This window comes from Aethalodelphis obliquidens, unplaced genomic scaffold (genome assembly GCF_003676395.1).
Source record: "Aethalodelphis obliquidens isolate GAN/ISIS:26980383/991018 unplaced genomic scaffold, ASM367639v1 scaffold36, whole genome shotgun sequence".
In the NCBI taxonomy this organism is placed as follows: domain Eukaryota; kingdom Metazoa; phylum Chordata; class Mammalia; order Artiodactyla; family Delphinidae; genus Aethalodelphis; species Aethalodelphis obliquidens.
The window spans coordinates 5970580-5996273 of record NW_020837980.1 but is presented as its reverse complement, the minus strand read 5'-3'; the positions used below and the strand labels follow the sequence as shown (position 1 = coordinate 5996273).

Below are 25694 nucleotides of genomic sequence, written 5' to 3'. Positions count from 1 at the left end.
AATCTATATTGAGAACACTGATTTGACAAGCTGTTCCTTTGCAGGCATATTCCACAGTGGGGACACCAGATTACATTGCTCCAGAAGTGTTCATGCAGACGGGGTACAACAAATTGTGTGACTGGTGGTCTTTGGGAGTAATTATGTATGAAATGCTAATAGGTATGTTTTATCATTCATTTATGTTCATACCATATAAATTTCCTTGAGTGCCACTGATGAACATATTGTAGATATTATGGGCTGAAACACCTGAACTCTTTAAGCTGATTTCTGACATCCGCCAATGTTAAATACACACTGATAAATATCAGTGAGCTCTCCAGGGATCCTCTGTCAGGAAGGGGGCATTTAACTGGAACTCCCGTGTATCAAAATTGTGTCTGCATGGCCTTTTAGGTAAAAGCGGGGCAATGCTTTAAATCCTTTATTTTATTGACCTTATTAGCAATTTTATTATAAATGGCTGAATGGTGGTATTTTTTATCGTTAAGCAGAGCACCCAGGGCTATTTTGTTTTTTGTGACACACATGTAATAGGTGTAGCATATTTGATCACAAAAGCTCATGAAACTTGTTTTCTCTGATACGTAGGATATCCACCTTTCTGCTCTGAAACACCTCAAGAAACATATAGGAAAGTGATGAACTGGAAAGAAACTCTGGTATTTCCTCCAGAGGTGCCTATATCTGAAAAAGCCAAGGACTTAATTCTTAGGTTAGTAGTTAAATCCCTAGAAGAGTTTGTGTTATCTTAAAACTTCACAGGGACCTAAAAGACTAAATTGCCTGTTTCAGCTTTGTGGGAGGAAAAAGACTATCACTGATCTATACAGTCAAAGGCATCAGTAAAGAAAAGGTGTTTTTTAAAAATGAAGACTCTTAAAAGGAATGATGCAGGAAAAAAAGTCAGAGTTAAGAAGAGGGAAGAGGCCTTGTATTATTTCAAAGGTCACTCCTGTTAAAATACAATGACCTGGGCTTCCCTGGTGGCGCAGTGGTTGAGAGTCCGCCTGCCGATGCAGGGGACACGGGTTCGTGCCCCGGTCTGGGAAGATCCCACATGCCGCGGAGCGGCTGGGCCCGTGAGCCATGGCCGCTGGGCCCGCACGTCTGGAGCCTGTGCTCCGCAAGGGGAGAAGCCACGACAGTGAGAGGCCCGCGTACCGCAAAAAAAAAAAAAAAAAAATACAATGACCATATCCCTATTCCCTAAAGAGAAAGGGAAAATAAATTCTTAGTAGCAGTTCATATCACAAAAGTCTCTATATGAAACCTTTTCTAAGCACAAGATTCCACTCTGTTTCTCAACTAAGATGGAAGTGTTTAGCCTCTGTTGTAAATGGCTGGAAGGAATATAAATTGGGCAACCCATGGGAACAGCCAGTTGGCAGCATATTATACAAAATCTTCAACTGTCTATGACCTTTGAGCCAGCAATGCTACTTCTAGGAATTTCGCATATGCAGATAATCAGATGTGTGTAAAGATTTAGGTACAGTATGTTATCTTGATATTGCTTTTAGTAATGAAAAATTGAAAACCTTCTAAATGTTCAACAATAGTGAACTGGCTAAATAAATTGTAGTGTTTCCATGTGTAAATTTTAGAAAATGAAGTTATAGAAAAATATTTAATGACTTTGAGAAATGTTCTAAGTGAAAAAAATAGTCCTAAAATGGTAACTACTTATTAACACAATATTTTAAAAATTATATTAAAAGACTAGAAGGAAATGGCTTCAGTGTTTATAGTAGTTATGTCTGAGCAGTGCAATTATAGATGATTTCTATTTTTTTTCCCACATCTCCCACAATAGAGTTAACTTCAGTAAACAGAAAAAAAGATGAAATGTTTGAAATCATGCAAATAGACTACTTTAGATGTAATCTGCATATGATAATTTCTCTGTCTCCGTTTTCCAGGTTTTGTATTGATTCTGAAAATAGAATTGGGAATAGTGGAGTAGAAGAAATAAAAAGTCATCCTTTTTTTGAAGGTGTAGATTGGGGGCACATCAGGTATGTTTATAGGCTTTGAGTGGGAGAGGTCTGAGTAAAAACTTTTCTACTAGATTTGGTGATTAATTTTTCTTTGATTCTGCTAGATTAAATACAAGAAGTAGCACTGTGATAATGTGATAAATCAGTGTTCTCTGGAGTATATAAATGAGTGAGACTATAGTGGCTATAGCTAAATGACTCATTTTATCTAATGTCCACTTCAAGGAAAAAGCACATATTGTGCCCCTGTTTAGATCTTGATATTCAGAGTTACGTGACGGAGACTGTTGGCACAACAAAGATGTAATTACATTTGACTCTATAACCCCTCATTTTTGTCCTCTAATTAATATACCATACTGTGTCTCCTTCATTAATTTGTAAGAATATACAGTCCCTCTTTTGAACATTGTGGGGAAAGTTAAATAATGTAAGTAACTTTTAAGAATTTGCTTACAGTTGTTCGTTGTGAGCATTGGCGTTTATTCAGTCTGTGGCCAAACCACCTTCAGTGGCTCTGGTCTATTCCTCAGACAGCAACAGTGTAGAAACAAGTCTGATCGTGCCGTTTTCTTCCTTCTCTTTGCACTTAGAATAAAACTAAGGATCCTTAACTGCTTTTCAGGATCGTAGGATGTGGCTCTTGCTTCATCTGTACAAGCTGCATCTTGTATGGTCTTTCCCACTTCTCCCACCCCAGGGTTTTGTCATTTGCTCTTCATTCTGACGCAAATGCTCCTCACCTCCCTGCCCCTGCCCTTGCCCTGCCTAGCCAGCCCCTTTTCACCTTCAAGACAGTCTGTGTGTCCCTTCACTGGAGATCTTCACTGGAGCTTCTGTGATATGCTAGGCACTCTACCTGATTATAGCCAATTTGGGGGGATCATTTATTGTATGTCCAGCACTGTTCTAAGTGCTTTAGATGCATTTCTCATCTTATCCTCAAAATAAACCTGTCACAGAGAATTAATTTGCCTGCAGTGCCTCAGCTAGTGAATGATCTAGCTAGAACTGCTAACTAGAACTAGACCCAGGCAGTTTGATTCTAGAGTCCTGACTCTTACCTGCTACACTGTATTATACTGTCTATACAACACCTCATTGAGCAGAACTATGATTCCCCCCTGTTACAGTTGGAAGGATGCTTAGAGACTACCAGTCCAGTCTCCTGGTTTTATATTAGGGAACAGTCGCAGTACCTAAGGTCATCCTGCTAAGTAATGACAAGAGATTAGATCTCAGGGCACCAGGGTCTATGCTTCTTTACACTAAACTAATGTAAATTTATTACGTTAGTACATTAAGCATAAATAGGTTAGAATAATTCTGGGGAAAATAGATACATGCTCTTACATAATTCTGTAAACTTATCACCTAATAGATCCAATAAGTAGTTGTTAAAAAAATAGAAGCAATAAAAATTGATAAATTCTTTTAACTATTTTTAGCATGATAAGAAGGTATTTTCATGACTTAGTATTTTTTTAACCTAATGTCCCTGATCCCCTTAACATTTATATGACTGAGAAGTGTTTGGATTCAGATTTCATCACAAATGTGTAGTCCCTTCACTCTTTGAGCCCCTTATTTTCCTAAATGACTTGATTTACGGATCCTCTACTAGAAGAATTCTATTCCTGAATTAATTAGGTAGGATCCAGTCCCCACAATATCTAGGGTACTTTATATAATGACAAAGGTCTTTAAATAAAATCTTTTCTGCTTTCCCTTTCATTAACTCTTATTTTTCCTCTTTAAAAAGACAGCATGAGAAAGTCTTGGTACAAAGAAATAAAAATTCCAAGTAAATGATAATATTTTAATAAAAAAATTATACTCATCTATGAAATCCACTTAACTACAGGTGTTTTCAAATCCATAATAAATTTCCTTGGCTCTTCTAATATCTATAGAACAGCATGCAGAATTTGCAGGCAGGATTATGTTTTGGAAAACTGAGTTCAAGAAAACTTACCATGGTTACTCAATACCTTTTTATAGGGAAAGGCCAGCAGCGATCCCTATAGAAATCAAAAGCATTGATGATACATCAAATTTTGATGACTTTCCTGAATCTGATATTTTACAACCAGGTAGGACAATCTACAACACAATTAACACTATTAAAAGTCTCTGAAGATGATGACATTTTCATTAATGAAATCCCTTTGCTCTTCGTTAACTTTTCTATCTTCCTAGTGCCAAACACCACAGAACCGGACTACAAATCCAAAGACTGGGTTTTTCTCAATTATACCTATAAAAGGTTTGAAGGGTTGACTCAGCGTGGCTCTATCCCCACCTACATGAAAGCTGGGAAATTATGAATGAAGATCACATTCGCTCACAACCCAGAGAACTCAGGTAGCTGCATCACCAGGCTTGCTTGGCGTAGATAACAGTACACTGAAATACTCCCGAAGATGGTGGTGCTTCTGACTACAAGAGGAAATTCTACAGGATTAGGATTTCTAAGACTACTACAGGAATTGGTTGGCAGTGCCAGCTGGCTTTTTTTTTTTTAATATTTTATTATTTTTGTTAACTTTATTATATGAAGGTACTGGAATAAAAGAAATGTACATCCCTTTCTAACTGCACTGCCTACATGCGTATTAAGGTCCATTCTGCCTGTGTGTGCTGTGGCTTTGTACTGTAACACCTCTAATCAATTCAGGAGCAACATATGTCATTTAAAGCAACATAGGCTAACCTGTAGGTAACACTGCAGTATTGCTATTTTACTGCAAACCTTATGGGTCTAGATAATCAATAAAAGCCATTAGAACACTTGCCCTATTGGTTTGGACATGTACAGAATATATATGAAGACAAATTCCGTAATGGTTTTAAGACATTTTAAAAAGGAAATACACTGGTTATTTAAAAAATAGAATTTATCATCATGTTATTGCACAAACTCCACAGTAGGGAGTGACAAGTTTATAATGAGGAAGTTTTAACACCTTCACTCAAGCACTCCACTAATATATTTACTTTGCATTCAGAAATACTGATGACCTTTATATACGTAGTCTGTATACTCATAGGGAGATGTACTGTATTATATAAAATGTAAAGTTGCTTTTCTTGTGACAAGAGGACTTCTTTTTTAACAAGAGGACATGGCATTATTTTAATTTGATTATGGTGAGTTGAATTTAAGAAATGACCATGAGGGCTGCTTGTAGAGAACTAGTGTATTTTTATTAAACTATTTTTTTAAACGTCAGACTTCTGATCATGTAAATGGACTTGTAGAGAACAAAGAGCTATTTACTTTGGTTTTCTAGAAAGTTGTTACATATCATGGCTGGTTAACTTTTCTTTCTTTTGATGAAAATTTTTCCTTTGATAGTACTTGTATTATTGTGCCATTATTTTCTTATACTCCAAATGTACCAAAGATCCTGAACAGAGTGGATGTTCACAACTGAGGAGAATTCTACTGTCCTGTGGGAATGCTGTCTTCAGATCTTTGATAGAGGCCAGCTCATTCAAGGGCAATATTGTTCATGTTTAGCTACATCACTGTGGCTAATGTAAATGGAATTAAGGAAGTAAATGAAGGCCGGTGGGTTGTGATTAGAGAATAGGCGTGATGATGTCAGCAGCAAATTCTTTGGGTATTTCCCTAAGAATGGAATAGTCTTTTCTAGCTCAACATTTTAATTTTAAAATGACTCTCTGAGGTTTTGGTTTCATCAGTAGTAGTGGAGAAGTAATACTTTATCAAAGAATGGCCTAATGTTTGTCTTAACTGTTAACTGGTGGAATTTTTTTAGATACAACAGTTATCACTATTACAAATGATCTGTGATCAGAATCTAAAATGATAATTTATTTGTACGGATGTTCTTCTTAGTGGGGAAGAACTGCATAGGATCATTATGCAAATCTACAAAAGATTTTATAAATGTCGCTGCTTGCTGGGGAACTCCACAGTGTTTTAATAAGGTCATTCTAGGTTTTTTTCCTGCCCTGTTCTCCCCTTCCCTTCCTCCCCACTCCTTCCCTTCCCTCCCTTTCCTTCCTTTCCCTTTCCCTCACCCCACTCTTTCCTAGTATTTGTTTGATACTTGTTATGTGTTCATCTAATAGTTCATCTCCATTTTTCTTATTTGGATCATCTCTCATCTAGGAGAGAGAACTATTAAAATCCTGGGGTTATCTCAATTTGACTAACTCTGGTTTTTCTAATTATAACTGCCTCTAATTGTAAAAAATCTTTAACTTATGTTTAGTTTTATGAGATTTTTCTCAAACACACCCCCCCCCCCATTTAAAAAAAGGATGTTTTGCTAGTGTGATAGTGAATGGGTAAGATATGGGGAAATTGCAACATTCTCTGGCTCTAATATGGTAACTCTTCTAGTATAAAAAAATTCATTAATTCAAGTTGGAGAGAGAGATTGATATAAAGGAGCTGAGTTTACCTTTTAATTGAATAAGAATAGAGCATTTTAGTTTCCATCTCCTTCATTCTTAATAATAGGAAGAACTTGGGAACAGTTATGGTTTCTTGGCAGTGGAAGGGCAGTTAGGGAAAATTTACTTTGTTTAGAGTCTCATTTTTCCCTGGAGTTAATAGAGTGATTCATAATCTTTGGGGTTTCCTCCTCATCAAAAGCATTTCTTAAGTGCCTATCTAGAAGCAATTGAAGTCTGTATCTGCCCTTTGGAAGCTAAGAATTTGATTCATGATGCAAATTAGCTAGATGATTTGCGAAGTACCCTTGAGATTGAATTTTCTCTATTATATACTTCCCATATTTCAGGTGAACCATTTAATTTAAATGACAAAACCCTATCTAATCAACTGAGCATAATGACATTTTCTTTAAATTAGACTCTATTTTGAATTAAAGAGTTTTGTTATAAACTGTGTGTTCTTGGTTTTTCTAAGTATATAGAAAGCTTGTATAATTCAGATTTATTGATTTCCTGATTTAATGTAGACTTTGACTTTTTTTATTAAAAAAACCTTTATATTAAAGCAAGTTATGTTATTTTTCTTTTATGCTTTTCTTATTAACATAGCTTTAAATCTTTAAATTTATTGAAGCATAGTACAATCTGAGAATAGGGAATTTCTTATAAGTCAACCTCTTCTGAATGGAATATATATGTGATTTAATAAGCTATTAGTTGAATGGAAAATAAGTGTGGAATATTCTAAACTTTCTTTGGTTGCTAAGGCTCAAGATAGGATTTCATTTATTTCTATAATAACATACTTTTTCTGTTTTTTTAAATGCCTGTTACCTTTGTATAAATCTGTATATCTCAAAACATTTTTAAGTACATTTATTTTTGGTGCTTTATTGTAGAAAACCTTTAGACAATCAACCCATCAGTATCTACTGGTAGGAGAAACAGCTATCCATCTATCAATGATCTACAAATAAACGAATTGAGCTTTTAATCAGTAGAGAGGTCCCTGCCCACCAAACACACTCTCTCTTTGAATTGCTAAGACTGAGAACATTCAAAATAACCGTTTTGGTACAACCATGATTATTTCCTCTTGTCTTTATTTAAATTTTATCTTCTCTATAGAAGTGCACTTATTTCTGGAAACTTTTAATGAAGCAAACACTTGGAACAAATATAAGTACAAGACACTTAGGACTACTAGAGATATTTTAGATTTTTGTGAAAAAAATGAGGGAGATATTGCTGTTTTAAAAAGGTCTGAAATAATAAAAATAGATCTTAGTTATTTTTTTTAAAGCAATATAAATTATTCAGTTGTCTGGAAAAATAATCACCAGGCTATCGAGTTCTGTCTTCAGTTACTGAGTTTCAAAGAAATGTTTTGGTGGCATGAGGCCTTTTTCCTTGAAGGTAAGAAAAGAATAAAAACTATGTTTATAATATTTCTGCTGGTGAGGTTTTTTGGTTATATTTTCAAGTTTTGAGATAGGTGTTATCCAAAACTCAAGAAAGACTATTTTGTAAATGTATCCAACTTTTATACTTAAAGAATTACATCAAGAACAAAATAAATATTTTAAGTTTCAATTGTGTTTAAACAATTAAGATAGTTGTACAGGTTTATATACAGCTACCCCACCCACTAGGCCAAAACCAATTGGCAGGCAGAAGTGAAATCTAAAATGCCTCAAAATTAAATTGAAAATGCCTCAAAATAGTATGGAAACGAGTGATGTAAGTGCCCCAGGTACCCAGGTACCACCACATCTGTCCCATGGGAGACACTGATCATTGATCATGATACTCTTTCTGCTGAGCTCAGAGGGAGCCAATCAGAATCCTGTTCATCCTAGTTGTGCTCCCAACTGTTCCCTGACATTATTTCAGTAATGCTGTTGTTAAGACAAAACGGTGAAAACATTGAGTGTCAAAATTTGGACGCTGGAGCAAACTTGGACTCCTCTCTACATTTACCTTCTTTCAAAAGCATCTTGTGATTAAAAGAACTTACATTGGTGTACAAAATGCTCTCACCTTATTCTATTAATCTGTGAAATAAAATAATTACTATCATTTTACAGGTGATGAACATGAAGCTGAGCGTGACTTACCCAAACAGGTAATAAATTGCTCTTGGATCAAGTCCAGTCTGCTCCCAAACCACAGAGCATGCTTCATTGCAAATTACCTCGTATGCTTCTAGACCTCAGAAAAACACATGGGAAGCAAGTGACAGAGTTGTCACTTTGGGTGCTTTTGACTGCAAGTATCAGAAGATGAAAGTAAAAGTGGTTTCAACAATAAGGAAAATGAGTATCGTGTAAAACTAAGACACAATATAGGGACCTTCCAGAGTAAATTTAGGATCTCAAAAATATCATCAAGAATATAAGTTCTTGGCTTCCCTGGTGGCGCTGTGGTTGAGAGTCCGCCTGCCGATGCAGGGGACGCGGGTTCGTGCCCCGGTCCGGGAAGATCCCACATGCCGCGGAGCGGCTGGGCCCGTGAGCCATGGCCGCTGAGCCTGCGCGTCCGGAGCCTGTGCTCTGCAACGGGAGAGGCCACAACAGTGAGAGGCCCGAGGACCGCAAAAAAAAAAAAGAATATAAGTTCTTTGCATTTTTCTACTTTGTCATCCTCATTGTGTTGGATGTCCTTGGTCTTGTTTTCTTAGAGGGGCTAGATGGCCACAGGGAGCCTAAGCATCAAATCCTCACACAACAAGTCTTTAAAAAGAGAAACGACTGCTTGTTCATCCTCTTTTTAAGAGCAAAGAAAACCTTTTCCAGAAGCATTCTAAGCAAAGTACCCCCCCACACACAAACACACACATTTTGTTGGCCATTATCATGTCATCCATCCCCTCCTACAACAGAACCTGGCCTGGTGACTGATTTAAAACTAATCAGGATTCACGTCCCTGGTGCCAGAGTGAGGCTCCCCTAAAGCACAGGGCTACGGGATACCAGACCCAAAGTGGAGTTAACCTCCAAGATACTCAAAAGGGTGCCACACAGGCTTATAGCAATGGTTCTTCCCTGAAGTCACTGCATCTGGATTTTGTTGCTGGTTCTGCCACTAAACCGAAGGCTGGTCCATTAACGTCTTTCTTGACCCATCTAAAATAGGAATACTGAATACCACTGTGCTAGACCATGGCTCAGCTACTGGGACCCCAGGTTTCTTGTCCTTCAGAGAACCAGGAGTACGGGTGGGTCTCTGGACATCATTCAAACAATGGACGTTTGGCCCAGTGATCAGGGCTTGGTCTTTTTGGTGCTATTGCCATCCCTGCCAGCTGCTATTCATCTCCTCATTGGTCCATCTCCCCCAGAGCTGTTGTATCAATATTAGGGATCCTCACCAACTTACTTCCCTTCAAGATCCAGCCAAGGGTGGGCCTAATCACTGTTGGTTCAACTGCTTTGTCTAACTTGAGAATCTGGGCTTTGATGAATAGAAATCAAGGCATTTCTCAGGGGCTTCCCTGGTGGCGCAGTGGTTGAGAGTCTGCCTACTGATGCAGGGGACACGGGTTCATGCCCCGGTCCGGGAAGATCCCACGTGCCGCGGAGCGGCTGGGCCCGTGAGCCATGGCCACTGAGCCTGCGCGTCCGGAGCCTGTGGTCCGCAACGGGAGAGGCCACAACAGTGAGAGGCCTGTGTACCGCAAAAAAAAAAAAAGACATTTCTCAGGAGACTGCTAACCATTACAAAGTTATCTCTGAATTTACATTCCTTATCAAACCCTTAAACATAGGCTGACTTTTAAGTCTGTCAAAGGGAGAAATCCATAACAGGAAAGGGAAATTGTCCTTTGCCTTTCCTGTCCTCTTGGGTAAGACAGTCATGAGCAGAACTTGAAGAACCCTCCTGTACAGTTCTGTACAATATGGGGAGGATTGAGGGGGACCTGGGGCACCATACTTACTGTAACAGTGTCCAAAACCTGCAGAAGTAAAAATTAGTTTAGCTTTTGACACGTACATACACAAATACGTAATCTCTAAGGGGGAAATCCATATATAAAGAGATGTCTGCACAACTATTCCCTCTTGTCCTAAGTTTTGTTCTCCCTGTATTTTTCTAGAAAGTTTAGTTTATTACTACTTCTGTCCTCTGGCTTTTGTAGAAATACACACACAACTTATCCCTTGCGACAACCTAGCCTTAAGAAAATTCATTTTTGACAAGTTGAAGCAATATTTCCTGAAGTAAAGTGCTCAGAGCAACTATTTCAAAATCAACTAGGGTGCGAATTCGAAATAAGGATTGAGTGTGTCTCACCCCAGACCTATTGAATCAGAGTTTCTGGGGTGGTTTCGAACTTCTGCACTGTCTCAATCCAACTTGGGGAACTACTGAGCTAAAGGAAAAAGGGCACTGGTTGGACTTTTCTAAAATGAAATAATACCTGCCTCATCGATTGTTGTGAGAACATCTATATGAAGTAACGAATGCCCAGTAGGTGACGTACAGCAGTCAGCCCTTAGATTCATGCCTGGCACAGTGTAGGTGCTCTATAAGCATTTGTGAACAAATGAATTAATAAATAACTGCATTTTGTGGGCGGCCCTTCTTTCCCTCTAAGGCCAACCTCAAAATGTTTTCACTTTTAATAAAAACATAAATCAACTCCAAAAGCATTGAAAAGGAATGTATCTCTTGCTAAAGTTGTTATTTTACAGGGAAATAATGTAAGAAAGTTTGCATTACACAGTGAAGCTCCCTAAATATCCTTTTAGAAAATCTTTCTCAGATTTCCCTCCCTGTGGCAGCTGCCACCACCTCTTTTCCTCTCTCTCAGGAGCATACCCTCCTGCAATTACCTTCTCTGCTTCTCCCCTCCACAGGCCAAGCCCAAGCCAATCTTTCCCATTCCAGAAGCCCACTAGAGGCCCATCTATCCCTCTAAGCACATTTGGCACCCCTGTTTCTCCTAACTGCACTCCCTCTCATCAACCTGCTCAGCAAATCCAAGAATCTTCCCCAGTATTCACCCTCCATAAAATGCCAGGGGTGGCAGAGTGATGGGGAAGAAAGGGTAGTTTTAAATATTAATAATTTATTTCCTCAGTCACTTGGGAGCTCATTAATGGGTAGTTATTTAGTTTTATGCATCACTGGAGATGGTGTCTTCAATTTAACTACACTCTGAAGCAGGTGGATTTGTTTTTTGTCCTGGACCAACAGAAATATCTAAGTGAACTTAAAGGGTACCCCAAACTAAATTACATTGTTACAATCCCAGCAGGAGGCTGACAAGAATAGGAATTTATAGTGTGTGAGACAGTGGTTCCTAATGCCAGTCCTGTTCTTGCCTGAGTACTTGGCAGTGAAGCCAATTACTGAACAAACTTAAGTTCCTCCTAGGATTAGCAATAATTCCTAAAGAGCAAACCTATTCCTGGGCTTTTGTCAAGGAAACCACATTGACCAGAAGAAACTATACCATGCACTGTACAAGTTATGTTCCAAATCACTTTTCTTACATTTTGCCCAAGGAGAAATGTAAGAAGACCAATAGTTGGAAATGAAAGATGAATTTCCCATCCATCTGTCAAGACATTGTGTGACTGTCTATTTCTGCCTTATCCTAGGAGGTATAACCACTCTTGAAAAAAAAAAATCATGCCTTAGAATGTAGAGCTCCAGAGCATAAGGAAAAACTAAAAAGTAGAATTTAAACTTGAACAGTTGGGGGAACACACGTTAAACTAAGAATGATTTGCCCCAAGGAATCCAGTGGGTCTGTTCCCCTTGTGTGTTATACTTCCTCCTATGATGTTTAGGTTCTAGATTCTTTTCTCTTGCTCTCAGGCTTTTGGTGGAAGTGAATCAACATTTCCAAGAAATGAGGACTGCAGTGATTCACCGGCAACCTTATCTTGCCACTATGAACTCCTAAGGAGATCTGACTTTCACCATCTGGCTTCTACCATCTACTGAGTGATCCTGGCCAAAATACTCATTTCTGAACCTCTGTTTGCCTACCGAGAAGACAAGAATTATAGGTGTTCAACCACCTCACAAAGGTGGTTGTGAGGCTCACATGAGATGATAAAGGGAAAAATGCTTTGTAAGCAAAAGTGTATACACAGTCTGTATTGTACATTGTAACCAGGATCCTAGCAATTCCACTTCACCATTAAGGTGGCACTGAACACGTGTGGGTCTAAGAATGTCCCCTTAGTCTCCCAATCTTGGAAAACCACCTCCGAACAGTGTACACTTGTCTGGTAAGCCAGGGTTTGAACGCGTTCAGGGAAACCTAGGCCAGATTGCAAGAGTATCTGCCAGGCTCTGTGTGGAATTTTTCTTTCTGAGCTGAAAACATACGTTGGTGTTGGTGCATTTGGGGTAGAGCTCCAAGTCAAGGCTAGGGCTGGGATGTTTCAAGAATGGTTTTCATTAGGGATGTGTCTCGCTGTGTGTTACTGAGAGCAGCTTCTCCTTTCACCTCCAGCAGGATGAAGTCCCCGTGCCCACCTTAAGCGCAACAGTTTCTCCGGGTCTTGCCTATTTCCGTCGGGAACACGCGTCCAAATGCCCCCGCCAGGTTCGGTCCTAAGTAGCCCTCAGGACACAAAAAGCAGCTAGTTTCTACGCTGTAATGAAGAGTCCTGGTAGGAAGACTAATAAATTTAGCCTGGTTGATGCAAAGCTTTGGTGTTTTCTCGGCCGTTCCTTTTCTCCACTACCTCTACTAGACAAACTGTGACCAAGTAAAACCCGAGGGTCCCGTGGGCGTGGAGCGAACCAGCGTATTCGGCATATGATGAGGGGCTGTCAAGTGATCCGCAAAGGATCTTGCTTCTGGATTCTCAACAACCGTTGCAGTATCCCAAAGGGCTTCCTCGGTCACCCCTCTCTGTCATCGTACCCTCGTCTTCGCAGCTAAGCCCTTCCACGGCAGAAAAGAGAAGGGGCCGGAGAAGTCCCCCTTCCAGCTCCCCCCGGAAGCCCCTCCCACGCACCCCTACGCCCCCGGCCCCGTAACCCCCGCCATGCAATGATTTGCATCCATCCTTTACCTTTTCCCCCCAAGGGAAACAACTCCAACCTCCGGAATAAGCAGAGGACTGACCTGTAAGTGATCGGGGAAACCTGTTTTAAAGATGCCGGTTTCCAGAAAACCTCAAGGGGCTCTGTCGCGGGCCTCTACGCACTTTACCTCCTGCCGCAGGGGTCGGCGGGGCGGGGCGGGGCCGCCGTGACTCCGCCCTGCGCGCCGTCCCTTTCTCCCGCCCCCGGTCCGGCGGCGTCCAGACCCCCGCGAGCGGGCGAATCCCCGCCGCACGTTCCGCGGACTCCGCTGGCCGCGCGCCCGGGGGCTGCAGTGGCGGCCGCCGCGGCACCGGGCAGAGCCCCGCGTGTGCCCGCGCCCCCACCCCGGGACCGCCGCCTGGGCCGGCGCAGGGCGAGCCCGGGGCTCTCCATGCTGCCGGCCCGGGGGCTGCGGAGTCGGCCGGGTGGCTCCTGCGATGGCGACGGAAGAGGAGGAGGCGGCGAGAGGTGAGGCTGCGGGCGCGTGGCTCCAGCTGCGGGAGCGGAGCCCGATGCGCTAGGGGCGCTCGGGCCAGGCTGAGGGGCAAGCGGCCGGCACGGCGACGCCAGGTGGGCGCACTTTGCGGGGGGGCTGTCCTCCGGCCCGGCATCACCTGCTGTGGCCTCTGGGGCCAAGGTCGTTCCTTGCGGTACAGGTGCGGTGCGTCGCCCCGCGCATCCTCCCCGAGAGCGGGAGGCGGGGAGTGACGCCCGCGGTCGCCGCCGGCTTTCGGACTGCCAGCAGCCCAGTTTCTTGGCCCCGGGCCGGACGTGTCGACGAAGGTGAGCTGGCGAGGGACCATGCACCCTGTGATGGCGAGCAGCCTGCCCCCGCCCACTACTGGGCGTTCTCTTCGCCGTCTGCAGGGACTGCTGTGCGGACTTCTTAGATTTCGTTTTTCCCGTGTATAAACCAGTTGCCAGCAGCCATTAAAGGAGCTCGGGCTCTGCGAGCCCATCCCCTCTGAACTGGAAATACTCACTTCTGTTCCCTTCTTCAAAAACTGCCCAGCGGCAGACGAGCGTGGGGAGGCAGGGCTCCCCGCACTTCGTACTCTCGAAAACCACAGATTGCACCGCAACAGCTCTCTGTCAGCGAGAGGCGGCACAGCTTTAGGAAAGCCATCAGTGGAATTGGTTTGTTTCGTTTTATATTTCTTTGGAGTTTTTGTGACTTGAGCTGGAAGCGTTGCTACGTCTTTTTCCTCTCTTTGGTATTCACTGGCGGTCTCTTCCGTATGACTACTCATATAATTATGGGCTGATCATAAAATATTTGTTACTTAAGACGAACAGGAGGCAGGAAAAAAACCCATAGAAATAGCTAAAGGAAGACTGGCAGAAGTTCAGGGAAGCAGTTTATTAAATTTCCACTTTCCTTTTGGAATATTGTGATGAGTTTAGATTCTTCTCTGAAATACAGCATCATGAGAAGAGGTGCTTTTGAAAAATCTAAGACAGTTGTGGGGATTTGGGTCATGCGGAGATTTCTAAAATTCTGTCATGTGAATATTTGAAGTCTTTCTGGACGATATGAAGATGTGAGTAAGCACTGGTTTGAAAAGAGAAGGCAGTATGCATCGTTTTAAGCTCAGACATCCTCTCTGCTCTGGCTGTGACTGAACTCTGCCCTTTATTCTGTCACCTGGGTTAAGTTATTGCTATTTAGCCTTAGTTTCTTCATCTGTAAAATGGGGATAATTATAGTATCTGTTTTACAGGATTGTGACGATTAAATGAGATATGAATATATTTAAATACCTATAAAGTGCTTAGCTCAGTTCTTGGGAAATAGTAAGTATGTCGTAAATATTAGCTTAATATAGTTATTAATTTACAGCTTCAGTTTGCTTTGTGAAAGTAATGAATCTCGTTTAGCCTATTAAGAAAGTGTTGTTGCACACAAGCTGAAATTGGCCAAATTGAAAGACTATTTGGGCTTTTCTGAAAAAAAGAGATGTGAAAATATACCTACCAATTCAAAACAGGGCTTTCACCAGGTAAGTCTTATGACAAGTATTTGGACAAAGTTTACTGCTATTTAGCTGAATACCAGATGTTAACTTGGGAGTGGTCAACACTAATCTTTCTTAGGTAAGAGGAGCAAAGTTTCCATGGGGGCCGGAAGGGCCGGCATTTATTGAGGTCCTATTATGTACCAGGCATTTCATGAGGGAGACCTTCTGTGGCCTCACAGCAGCCCTGTGATGTAGGAGATATTATCTCCCTTTCATAGATGAGGTGAGAACACTGAGACTGTAGCCAGAAATTGACAAACCTGAAGTTAAAATCTGTGACTACTGCCTGGGCTGCTCTCCTTTCTTTCCTGGCTGGCTGGCTGGTTGATGAGCAGTGTGCTCACTTCCAGACACCCTCTTTATCTAAAGAGGGAGAAAAAAAATATTGTTACAAGTTCTCCCATTCCTGGAGAAGAAAACTGAAACAAAACAGAATTCTCAATGTCAGAATCCAGGGCCATGGTTTTTTTCCCTGGCACAAAATCCTTGCAGATTCCTTTTTCCTAGGCAATTTGACATTCAGGCCCTCACGGTAAAATAAAAATCTGGGAATTCCCTGGAGGTCTGGTGGTTAGGGCTCTGCCCTTCCCCTGCAGGGGCCACGGGTTCAATCCCTGGTCAGGGAACTAAGATGCTGCATGCTGTGCAGCGGGGCCAAAAAAAAAAAAAAATCTAAGACTGGTGTATGGAGAAACCTCCCCATGGTTTGGTTCCACTGCTGAAAAAACTGGGCACCTGGTTTTGAAGATGGCTACCCAAAATCAGCTGGTACATAATTGCCTGCTCACTTGTTTTTGACAGGCTTATGGTAAACACCAAGATTAAGCAAGCTGTCAAGTGCCTGGGCGTCCTCCTGGTAACTGATTCCAGAATCCTTGGAGTTAGGAAGCAGCCAATCTTGGGGGAGCAGCACATTTCCCACGACTGACTGCCAGACTTGCTCTTCGGTCTCGGCATCTGAGGGGCAGCTTTCTCACCTTCCCTTCCCTCCACCCCTGTCTTTTACCTTACCGTCCCATGTTCTCACCTGTGATGTTATCAGATCCAACTCTTTTGAGGTGTAGTTATAGTGGCTTAAGTTCATTTTTGTCATTCGTGACATCAAAAGTCATGTCTTAATCAACTTTGCATAAACTCCTTTTCCTGGACTAGATCCTTAGGCAAAGTTTCTGCCTGACGTGCATTACTCAGGATAAACCAGGATGGACTAAAATTACTTTTCACATGTTTTAGGTTAAGGAAAGAGAGAGGAAAAGGGAGAAGGGGGAGGAGGAGTGACGAGAGGAGGGGTGGAGTAAAGAGAGAGGAGGAGAGAGAGAGGGAAGTAGCCGGGTAGAAAGGGTGTAAAGGGGAGGACAGAGGGGGAGGAGATGAGGGAGAACGAGGCGGAGGAGGGGATGGGGAAGTAAGAAAAGGAGCACTGGGGGAAAAGGGGGAAGGCTGAGGAGGGATGGAGGTGAGGAGAGATGGGGGAGAGAAGGAAGGGAGGGTAGGGACTGCCACCCATCAAAGTTTGACTCCAGGAAAAATAAAAAGAAATTTAATGTTTAAAATATATGGGAGGGCTTCCCTGGTGGCGCAGTGGTTGAGGGTCCACCTGCCGATGCAGGGGACATGGGTTCGTGCACCGGTCCGGGAAGATCCCACATGCCGCGGAGCAGCTGGGCCCGTGAGCCATGGCTGCTGAGCCTGTGCATCCGGAGCCTGTGCTCCGCAACGGGAGAGACCACAACAGTGAGAAGCCCGCGTACCGCAAAAAATAAATAAAATATATGGGAAAACCAAAATATTCGTAAATACAGTGATTTCAGTGTACTTTTTTCCTTGTGGAAAGACTTCCTGGTTCTAAAAAGCATGATCTTTTTCTGTGCAGTGAACATTGATTAGAGCATCCTTTCGAAACCTCTCCCTTTACATAATGTTCAGGACATCATAAACAAGGTGATAACATTTCATTCTATAGCCCTGACTTCAGTTGCCCCATTGAGCTGAAGACCTCCAGATTTCCACCACGACAGCTGAATAACACAGGTGCCTGGGATCTGGGTCAGCATCAGCATCACCAGTGGCTCAGTGAGCCAGGTGCCCCGCAGGGGACAAGTGTACCTGAGCCATCTGCCTTTGCTTTGAGACAGTGATTTCTTGCTCTGGTTTTTGCAAGTCTGCTGTATGGAGTGGCTCCCCCCACATCTCAGCCCTTCTGTACCCCCTGCTTCACCCAATGCCTCTCTCCTTCCGGGCGGCAGGAGGCTCTGAGAACTTAGAAGAACCTACAATTTAAGCTCTTAGTGGAGCTGCGACCCCAGGTGAAAGATGTTCTCTGCAGTAGTGTGTAGTGTTTCTGGATAGTTACTGCTAATTTATGAAGCACTTGGCTGTATACGCTCCCCGCCCTGTTTTCTTCTCTTACTCGGGTGAAGTCACATTTACTGGTCTCTGACACATAGTGTTATATCACTTTAGGCTATAATATCTCGTTTACCCAGCCTGCAATTTTTAACCTTAAAATATTTTAAAACTAATTAAAATATTTAAATCAGTCCAGTTATATAATGTTAAAATTCTCATTTGAAAATACTTAAATGTTGGTTGGCATGATAAGAAATTCGTCATTTATCTAAGTAAATTAGTATTTCATTTCTCTAGTCTTTAATCTTATGATTTAAATCTCTAGATAGTGTCTTTACAGAGAGAGAAAAACAAAGAAGACTGAAGGAAAAGGACACAGAGACTCATTCTTCCTCTCAACATGGTTTGCATGATAGGATACTTACAATTGAGGGTCAAGATGATTGCTATAAAACAGCAATTTCCAATACATTCCAAATGTTTTACTTACAATATTTTATTAATATTTTTACTTAGGTAAGAAGCATGCTTTACTGTATATTCTGAGCCTATTACAGGGAAAGTAGAGAAGCATCCATCAACTTTCTCTTCCAAAACATCTCCACTGTGTCTCCCTTACACGTACTAGACTCAGTTATGTGCCTTTCCCCATACGGTTTAAACGGTCCCACGTCCAGGCCTCTGCTTAGGCTGTTCGCTGCTCCTGGACTGTCTTGCCCTCTCTCCAGATGGGCCTGTAGGAGTCTTGAGGGCCGAGCTCAGGAATCACTATGTTTCATCTGCCTGTGGAGCAGAAGATCTGGTGTAGGAAAACCAGCACAAGCTTTGGAGCCAGGCCATTGGGAATGTGAGTGCGAGTTTATATACTAGCTATGTGACCTCAGCCAAATTATTTAACTGCTCTGAGCCCCAATTTCCTCATCTGTAGAATGGGGGTTAAAAATTTACCTACCTTGGAGAGTTATGGTGAATTAAATGAGATGATTCCAAACTGTGTAGTGAAATCTGATGTTCAACAAATGATTTTTCTTCTTCTCCTCATGAACCCTTCCCAGAACTTCCCCCATCCCTAGATGGAAATGATTCTCCCCTTCTATTTCCACACTGTAGATTTTGGTGTGCCTGTGAGAACATTTGTGCCTGCTTGCCACGGCATATGTACGCATCTTAGCTCCATCCTTGGGTGGCACATTCCTAGGAGAACAGGGTTGGTTCTTGATCATCTTTACAGTCTTCAACTCCTCGTACCTATTAAGTACCTAATCAAGTTTTATCGATTTTAAGTGAATATTGGTTTGAGGTACAGGCAGGGCTGGTTCATTCATAAAGTATCCATTCAGTACGTACTTACTACTGTTCTAGGCAAACAGAGATAAAGAAATGGATAAAGCAAGCAAAAGGGTTAAAGAGCTTATAAGATGTGTTAGGCGAGGTGAAAAGCCTGATGTGTCGTATAAGATAGACCTTAGCAAAATCTATAGTTTAACTGCTAGGAGTGAGCCTCCTCACCCAAAGTGGGGAAAAATTATACCTAGTTTGTGGGGGAGGGACTCAGAGAAGGCTTTTAGAGAAGAGGTCAAGTTTAGTATTGGTGACTAGACAACTCTTGTGGAGGCAGCCCAGAAGAGGGTCCTCCAGGACAGAGACGAGGCATGGATGTGGAAAATTGTCAGTAATGTGCTTGGAAAAACTGTTGCTAAGATCCTTTAGGTCTGGCCAGGAAAAGTGGAAAAGGAAGAACTGGCCTGTTGTTGTCTTGTTAGTGCCATCGAGGGCTTCCACTCCCACGCCTGTGATGTGGCAGGACAGTTAACACAGAAAGCCTGAGTTACAGGCTGGTGATTTGCCTTCTCTCCAAAAGGAAAGATCCATGTAGCTTCTTTTTGGTCCCTGGCCAGCAAGAGAGCTTTTGTATCACCCTGAAAGGCTACTTGTGGCATATTTCTGATCAGAAAGAAAAAAATCAGAGGTCCTGGTTCTTGGAAGATGATTAGTTGTATGGTCTTAGCCTTCACTCCAAGTGCACCTGGGACACTACTTTCTCTCATCCTCTTTTCCCTGAAAAAAAGTAGCTGCTTATATCTTTAAATCCATTTCACATTCTTTCTTCTGAAAAGCCTCACTAGTGCTATTTCATTTATTCCCATTGCAGCCAGTTGAGAAGCAGGTTTCTGGACTTGCATCGTCTGTTCAATGTAATGACCTATGTTGTTCCATTGTCCCCGTCGCTGATGTGCCCCTCCTATGGACATGTGCTCCTGGCCTGATCTCAGACCCTTCCCGTGCAGCTGCACGGGACAGGGCTGCACCAGGCTCTCAACCTTGACTTCCAAAACAAACAGTGAAGATTTATAAACCAAAAGGAATCCATTGCCAGGCAAGTCAGAACATGTTCCTAATGTGAAAAGAGCACTCCTGGAAACACCTGTGTGTGATAACATCAGAAGATGTTCTTATTTTGATTCAGACACCGTGCAGAGGATCTCTGGCTTAGAAGTTACTTGAAAGCAGAAGCTCTTATATATATATCAAGATACCTCTGCATCTTTTTTTCTTAGGAGAGGAGAATATAGGGAGAAGAGGTTGTTGTTGAGCCTAGACGGTACCAAAGCCGTATGTATTTTATAGAAATACAGATTGTGAAAGAGAGATCAGCATACCATGAGCAGAACTGAAATTGAACGCTTTTCACAGCAGAGATCAATATATGCTTAAAGGCATAGAAGATAGTGAAGATTAGTAATTGTTTTGTCAAAATCTAGAGAATAGTTTTTACTGAAAAAGTTGAACGCAATCTGCGGCTCTACATTTGTCTTTCATCCCAGCTCCCTGGTTGGAGTATTGGATTTCCTCTCTGAGTTACGTGGTACCCAAAGGTAGGCAGTGCTTACACTACCAGGGAGACAAACCGTATTGCATTGTAGGGAGGCCATCTCTTCTGGAATGAGTCATCCAGACAACAGCACTGACCTAGAAAAGAGAGACCAGACTCAATTTTCCAGGCATCCTGGCGCTAGTGGTTTCTTTAGGACAATTCTCTTTCCTTTACTTTTCAACTTGAGTTCACATAGAGCTTTTGGCTTGTCAGTGCCTTTCAGCAGCAGTAACCGTTGCCACCTCCGGGACATGTGGTCGCAAACCAAGCAGCCAGATCTTAGAAGGACGTTCGAATTCACACCTCAAATTTTAGAAGACGTCTAGGCCGAATTCTTTATCAAGAGGTTTTAAAATAATTTTATGTTAGCTATTCGTTTAGGAAGAGCCCGAAGGCAGCTTTAGATCCTAATCATCATTGTAACTATGGTATGTTATCTGTAGATAATATTAAAGTCATAAATGTCATGTTGGGTTTTATTACCTTTAAAACTCATACTGTGTTTCAGTTGTAGGACTTCAGCGTTTTCCTGTTGCAGTGGCAGTGCTTCCCGCCCCACCCCCTTTTAAAGGGTCTCCTTCTTTCTAGACTAATCACCATTGGGTGAAGAGATACACAAATATTTTTGTGCACGCTGACAAATTTTTTTTTCCCAAAGTTAACTGAAGGTGTCTTACTTTGTTGATACTTGAGATGTGAAGAACCATGATATCTTTTGTAGGTTCTGTATCGAATTTTGCATATCAAATCATACCTGACTAATATTACTCATGATAATAGCCTACACTGTGTTTCCTATGTACTATGCCAGCGTTGTATCTTCCTGTGTAACAATGCTGTGGGGTAGCCCATCAAAATCTAAAGATGTTTCTGTGACTTCAGGAGAAAGCTGCTGATACTGAAAATGCTGAACCCCGCATTCTTATGCATGAGGATCAGTCAGGCCTGGACCAGGTGAGGGGAACTTTCTGGCTCAGTGTGGAACAGATTCTGAATGCACTGCTTTTTCTTGCTTTTGCCATCCTGGATGAGGTTATAATGCCTCTGGAAGATTGGCCTTTTCTGCAACAGTCGTCGTCAGGGAAGCATTCTTAGGTGCTTATATCACTCTGATTATATTCTGCATCATAACTGCGTGGTTTCCCGTGACTCCGATTTCCTTAGAGTCATTCTGGGTGTTTCTCTTCCCCCTTTGCCCCATTTCAAAAGCTTAGCATGGATCATTCTCACTTTTTGGCTCTTCTAAAGAGTGAATAATTCTTAACCTTTATTGAGGATTTACTCTGTGCTAGTTGTCTAAATGCTTGACATGGTATGATTCACGAATCTTCAGCAAATCTGTAAAGTTGGTACTATTATTGTTCCATGTTTCTGAGGAAGAAATTGAGACACAGAGATTTTAAGTACATTGCCCAAGGTAAAGTGTGCATAGTAAGTAGCAGAACCAGGATTTGAACCCAGGCAGACTGGCCTCCAGAGCTTTTATCCTTTTCTTCAAAGCCTGCTAGACCTCTGGATGAGGTACCATTTCTGTGATGTTCTGATGTCTAAAACTGAACTCCTGTTGGGAGGGAGTGTGGAATACTGGCCTACTTTTGGCTTTGGAAGAATGTGAACTCTTTCACCTAATAATTGTGTGATCTTTGGCATGTGTACCAGTCAGCGTTCAACCAGAGGAGCTGAACCGGTAGGAGATATGTATATTAAGAGATTTATTACAAGGAATTGGCTTATGCAAATGTGGGAGCAAACCAGGCAAGCCTGGAATTCGTAGGATGGGCCATCAGAAAAGGCAGGCTGGAGCTCTCAGGCACAGGCCGAAGCAGCTGTCCGTAGGCAGAGTTTCTTCTTCAGGGAAGCCTCAGCTCTGTTTTTAAGGCCTTTCAACTGATAAAATCAGGCCCACCCATATCATCTAGGATAACCCTAGATAACCCTAGCCCTACTCTAACCCTGACCCTAATCTGGGACAGTCAGCCCTATTAATGTCAACTGATTATAGAGTTTAATCACATCTACAAAATACCTTCAACAGCAACACTTAGATTCGTATCTGACTGAGTGAACTGAGGACTGTAGCCAGCCAAGCTGACACGGCAAAAAGACCGCGGCAGCAAGTTACTTCATTCCTCTGATACTGTTTCCTTGTACGCTAAACCATCGCCATAGGGCTGTTGTGAGGATTGTACGAAGTAAGGTATGTAAAGGTCACGGTGCCTGGCGTGTAAAGATTCAGCACAAGATTATTTAACTGGTGGTGGTGGTGGAAGTGGGGATGCTGACAGCAGCAGCAGCTGTGATCTCACCCAGCATAGTGACTTAATCCCCTTTCCTATCACTCTCCTGACCAGTCTGGTTTACTGCAGGGAGTGCTGCCTAACTGATGTTCCTGCCGAAAATCTCTTCTCATCCGTTTTTTTTCTCAAGACTATATTGGAGAATTAAAGTAGCTCACTACTCTCCATCTTTGAAAAAAATGTCTTACTGCAATCCAGACTCACTGTGTTTATAGCTTTCCTCAGTATATTACTGCAGTAGTGTACTCCCTCCCCCAAAAGCGCTACCCACCGCTTGCTTGCTAAAAGCTCGCGGGAGGGAGGCCTGCCTTCCCCGGTGGCACTGAGTGCTTTTGTTTTTGTTTTTGAATTTCTGTAGTGATTGAGAGTGGGACATGCATGAGAACTGTTTCTCCAAAAGAGGCTACTGTATTTAAGTTCTGTTTCTTTTATTGAAACTGTAGTGTAACACACAGCTGGGCATCTTGTTTCACACTCTGAGCCTCAGTTTCCTCAACTGTAAGGTGAGTGAATTGGACAGGATAATGTCTTTTGTTCCCTTTCCCTCCTCTTAATCTTTTATTGCAAACTAAGAAAATCAGGTGTATATTTTTAGGGTTTTATATTTTATAGTAATTTTTATCTTTTTGAGCAAAAGTTGTTTGTTTTTTTCCAGATCAAAACAGATACTTAAAAGGCAGTACTTTTTTTTTTTTTTTTTTGGTGGTACGCGGGCCTCTCACTGTTGTGGCCTCGGAGCACAGGCTCCGGATGCGCAGGCGCAGCGGCCGTGGCCCACGGGCCCAGCCGCTCCGCGGCATGTGGGATCCTCCCGGACCGGGGAACGAACCCGTGTCCCCTGCATCGGCAGGCGGACTCTCAACCACTGCGCCACCAGGGAAGCCCGAAGGCAGTACTTTTGAATATAGGTCAATCAAACAGTAGTTGAATCAAATAGTAAATAAAGAATTAGCCAAGAGAGTCTTCCACTTCCCCACTCTATCAGATGAGAAACAACTCGTTAACAAATGAACGAACTTAGGAACTGTTAAAAGTCTATAGGAATAACATCTTTGGCATTGAATGTCATACAGCAAGCGAGTGGGCTGTGAACCTTAACATTTAAGATCACGTTCCAGATTTTATTCATTGAAAAGCGTAAATGATGCCTTTTCCCAATAATTTGTCCTTTTTTTCCATTTCACCGCACCACCAGCAGCACTCAAGCCTTTGGTTAATACCTGGTAGAATCCCAGGTATTACAGGAGGATCGATCAGATTTCCAGTTCCATGAAGGCGCGGTCTCTGGTCACCATCATATTCTCAGCCCCTACAGCACGGTGTCTGTTTCATAGGAGCTTGATGAGTATGTACTGATGGCACGATATGCAGGATGTCCAAGGGCCACAGCTGACAGGTTCCACTCACCAGGTGACTAGGCCAATAGGGGACTTGGCTAGCTCTTTTCCTCCCATGCCCTTTCTACCTGTTGTGTTGTACTGTTGTGCTGCACACTGAGGAACTGTCTTTTTAGCTCATTCTAAGGTTTAGAAGTCATAAATTTCCTATCCTCCTGTATCCTACTCCTCCCATTCACACCCATGCAATTGGTTTGTGTTCCACCCTGAGCACTGCGCCCTCATGACCAGATATGGAGGGCCTTAGCATATGCCATGCAGGAGATCCAGGGCACCTGCTTATTTTAAAGCCATTTTTAGTACCTAGTCAGATGGGGATGATGTAAGCAAATCCACATGTTACCTCACACGTGCTCTGGAATATAAATGCCTTTGCACAGAGCGAGCCTGGGAGATCCCTGGCTCCTCCTTACTAGTAGCAGGGATGTGTCATATAGGAAACCAGATTGCCCTCTGGCCCATTTTAAGCCAGGAGGCCCAACATAGTCCATGCAGCGAACACCACTTAATCCCTGAGGCTCTCTGACACCCTTGCATTGTTCACTGTCGTACTCCCAGACTGCTTTCCCCACCCCAAAGTGGATCCTTTCTCCTATGGCTGAGTGATTGTCTGAGTCCACTCTGACCATTCACATCTCTTCCTTAGTGTCAACCTTTGGCTTACCTCTGTGACTCTGACTTGAGCTCTCGCTTTGTCTATGCTGTATTTGATCACAGTGAATAATTCCCTACTCTTCCCTCTTTGGCTTTTTGTTGTTGCTGTTCAACATGCCAGCCGGACATTTGGTTTGAAAATGTAAATGTCATGCTGGTCACTTTTGCAGATGGCATATTTTAAGGAGGCTTAGTCAATCTGGTAGACAGATTCTGAATCCAAAAAGATGTTTATAGGGTGATACCAAAGAAGATTAAACTTAACAACAAAAAAAAGGGCCAGCACCTCAGTGTAAAACAAAATGCAGACGTATGAAATGGTAAAGATGTGACTTAACAGCAGCCCGTAGAAAAGACAGATTTGGGTTTACTCCAGAAAATCCCTACTGGGAATCAGGAGACTTACATAGCAGTCCCTCCTCCATCAATGTCTGGCTGTATGATAAAGGGCAAGGAACTTAATCAACTATGGAATTCTGTTTCTTTCTTGGAAGAAGAAGGAGCTATACTAGACCATCTCTGATGTTAGTTACAGTTCTAAAATTACATGAATGAATCAACAGTTTACATTTTATTTATTTATTTTTTGGCTGCATTGGGTCTTCGTTTCTGTCCGA

General features: G+C 42.3%; 2 protein-coding genes across 5 annotated transcripts in view; both read left to right on the top strand.

Moving 5' to 3' along the window:
* STK38L (serine/threonine kinase 38 like) overlaps positions 1-6999 on the top strand; it is an 82408-nt gene extending 75409 nt beyond the window's left edge. For both annotated transcript variants that reach the window (XM_027129382.1, XM_027129381.1), the window contains exons 10-14: positions 45-162; positions 595-718; positions 1926-2021; positions 4005-4096; positions 4203-6999. In XM_027129382.1, the coding sequence (XP_026985183.1) occupies positions 45-162; positions 595-718; positions 1926-2021; positions 4005-4096; positions 4203-4330 (558 nt within the window). In that variant the 3' untranslated portion in view covers positions 4331-6999. The remainder of the gene's footprint in view (positions 1-44; positions 163-594; positions 719-1925; positions 2022-4004; positions 4097-4202) is intronic.
* Positions 7000-13701: 6702 nt separating this feature from the next.
* Positions 13702-25694, top strand: part of BMAL2 (basic helix-loop-helix ARNT like 2) — an 86631-nt gene continuing 74638 nt past the window's right edge. For all 3 annotated transcript variants that reach the window (XR_003437766.1, XM_027129380.1, XM_027129379.1), the window contains exon 1: positions 13702-13955. Coding sequence is in view for 2 of the 3 variants with exons in the window: in XM_027129380.1 (XP_026985181.1) it covers positions 13925-13955 (31 nt within the window). In the remaining variant the exon portion in view is untranslated. The remainder of the gene's footprint in view (positions 13956-25694) is intronic.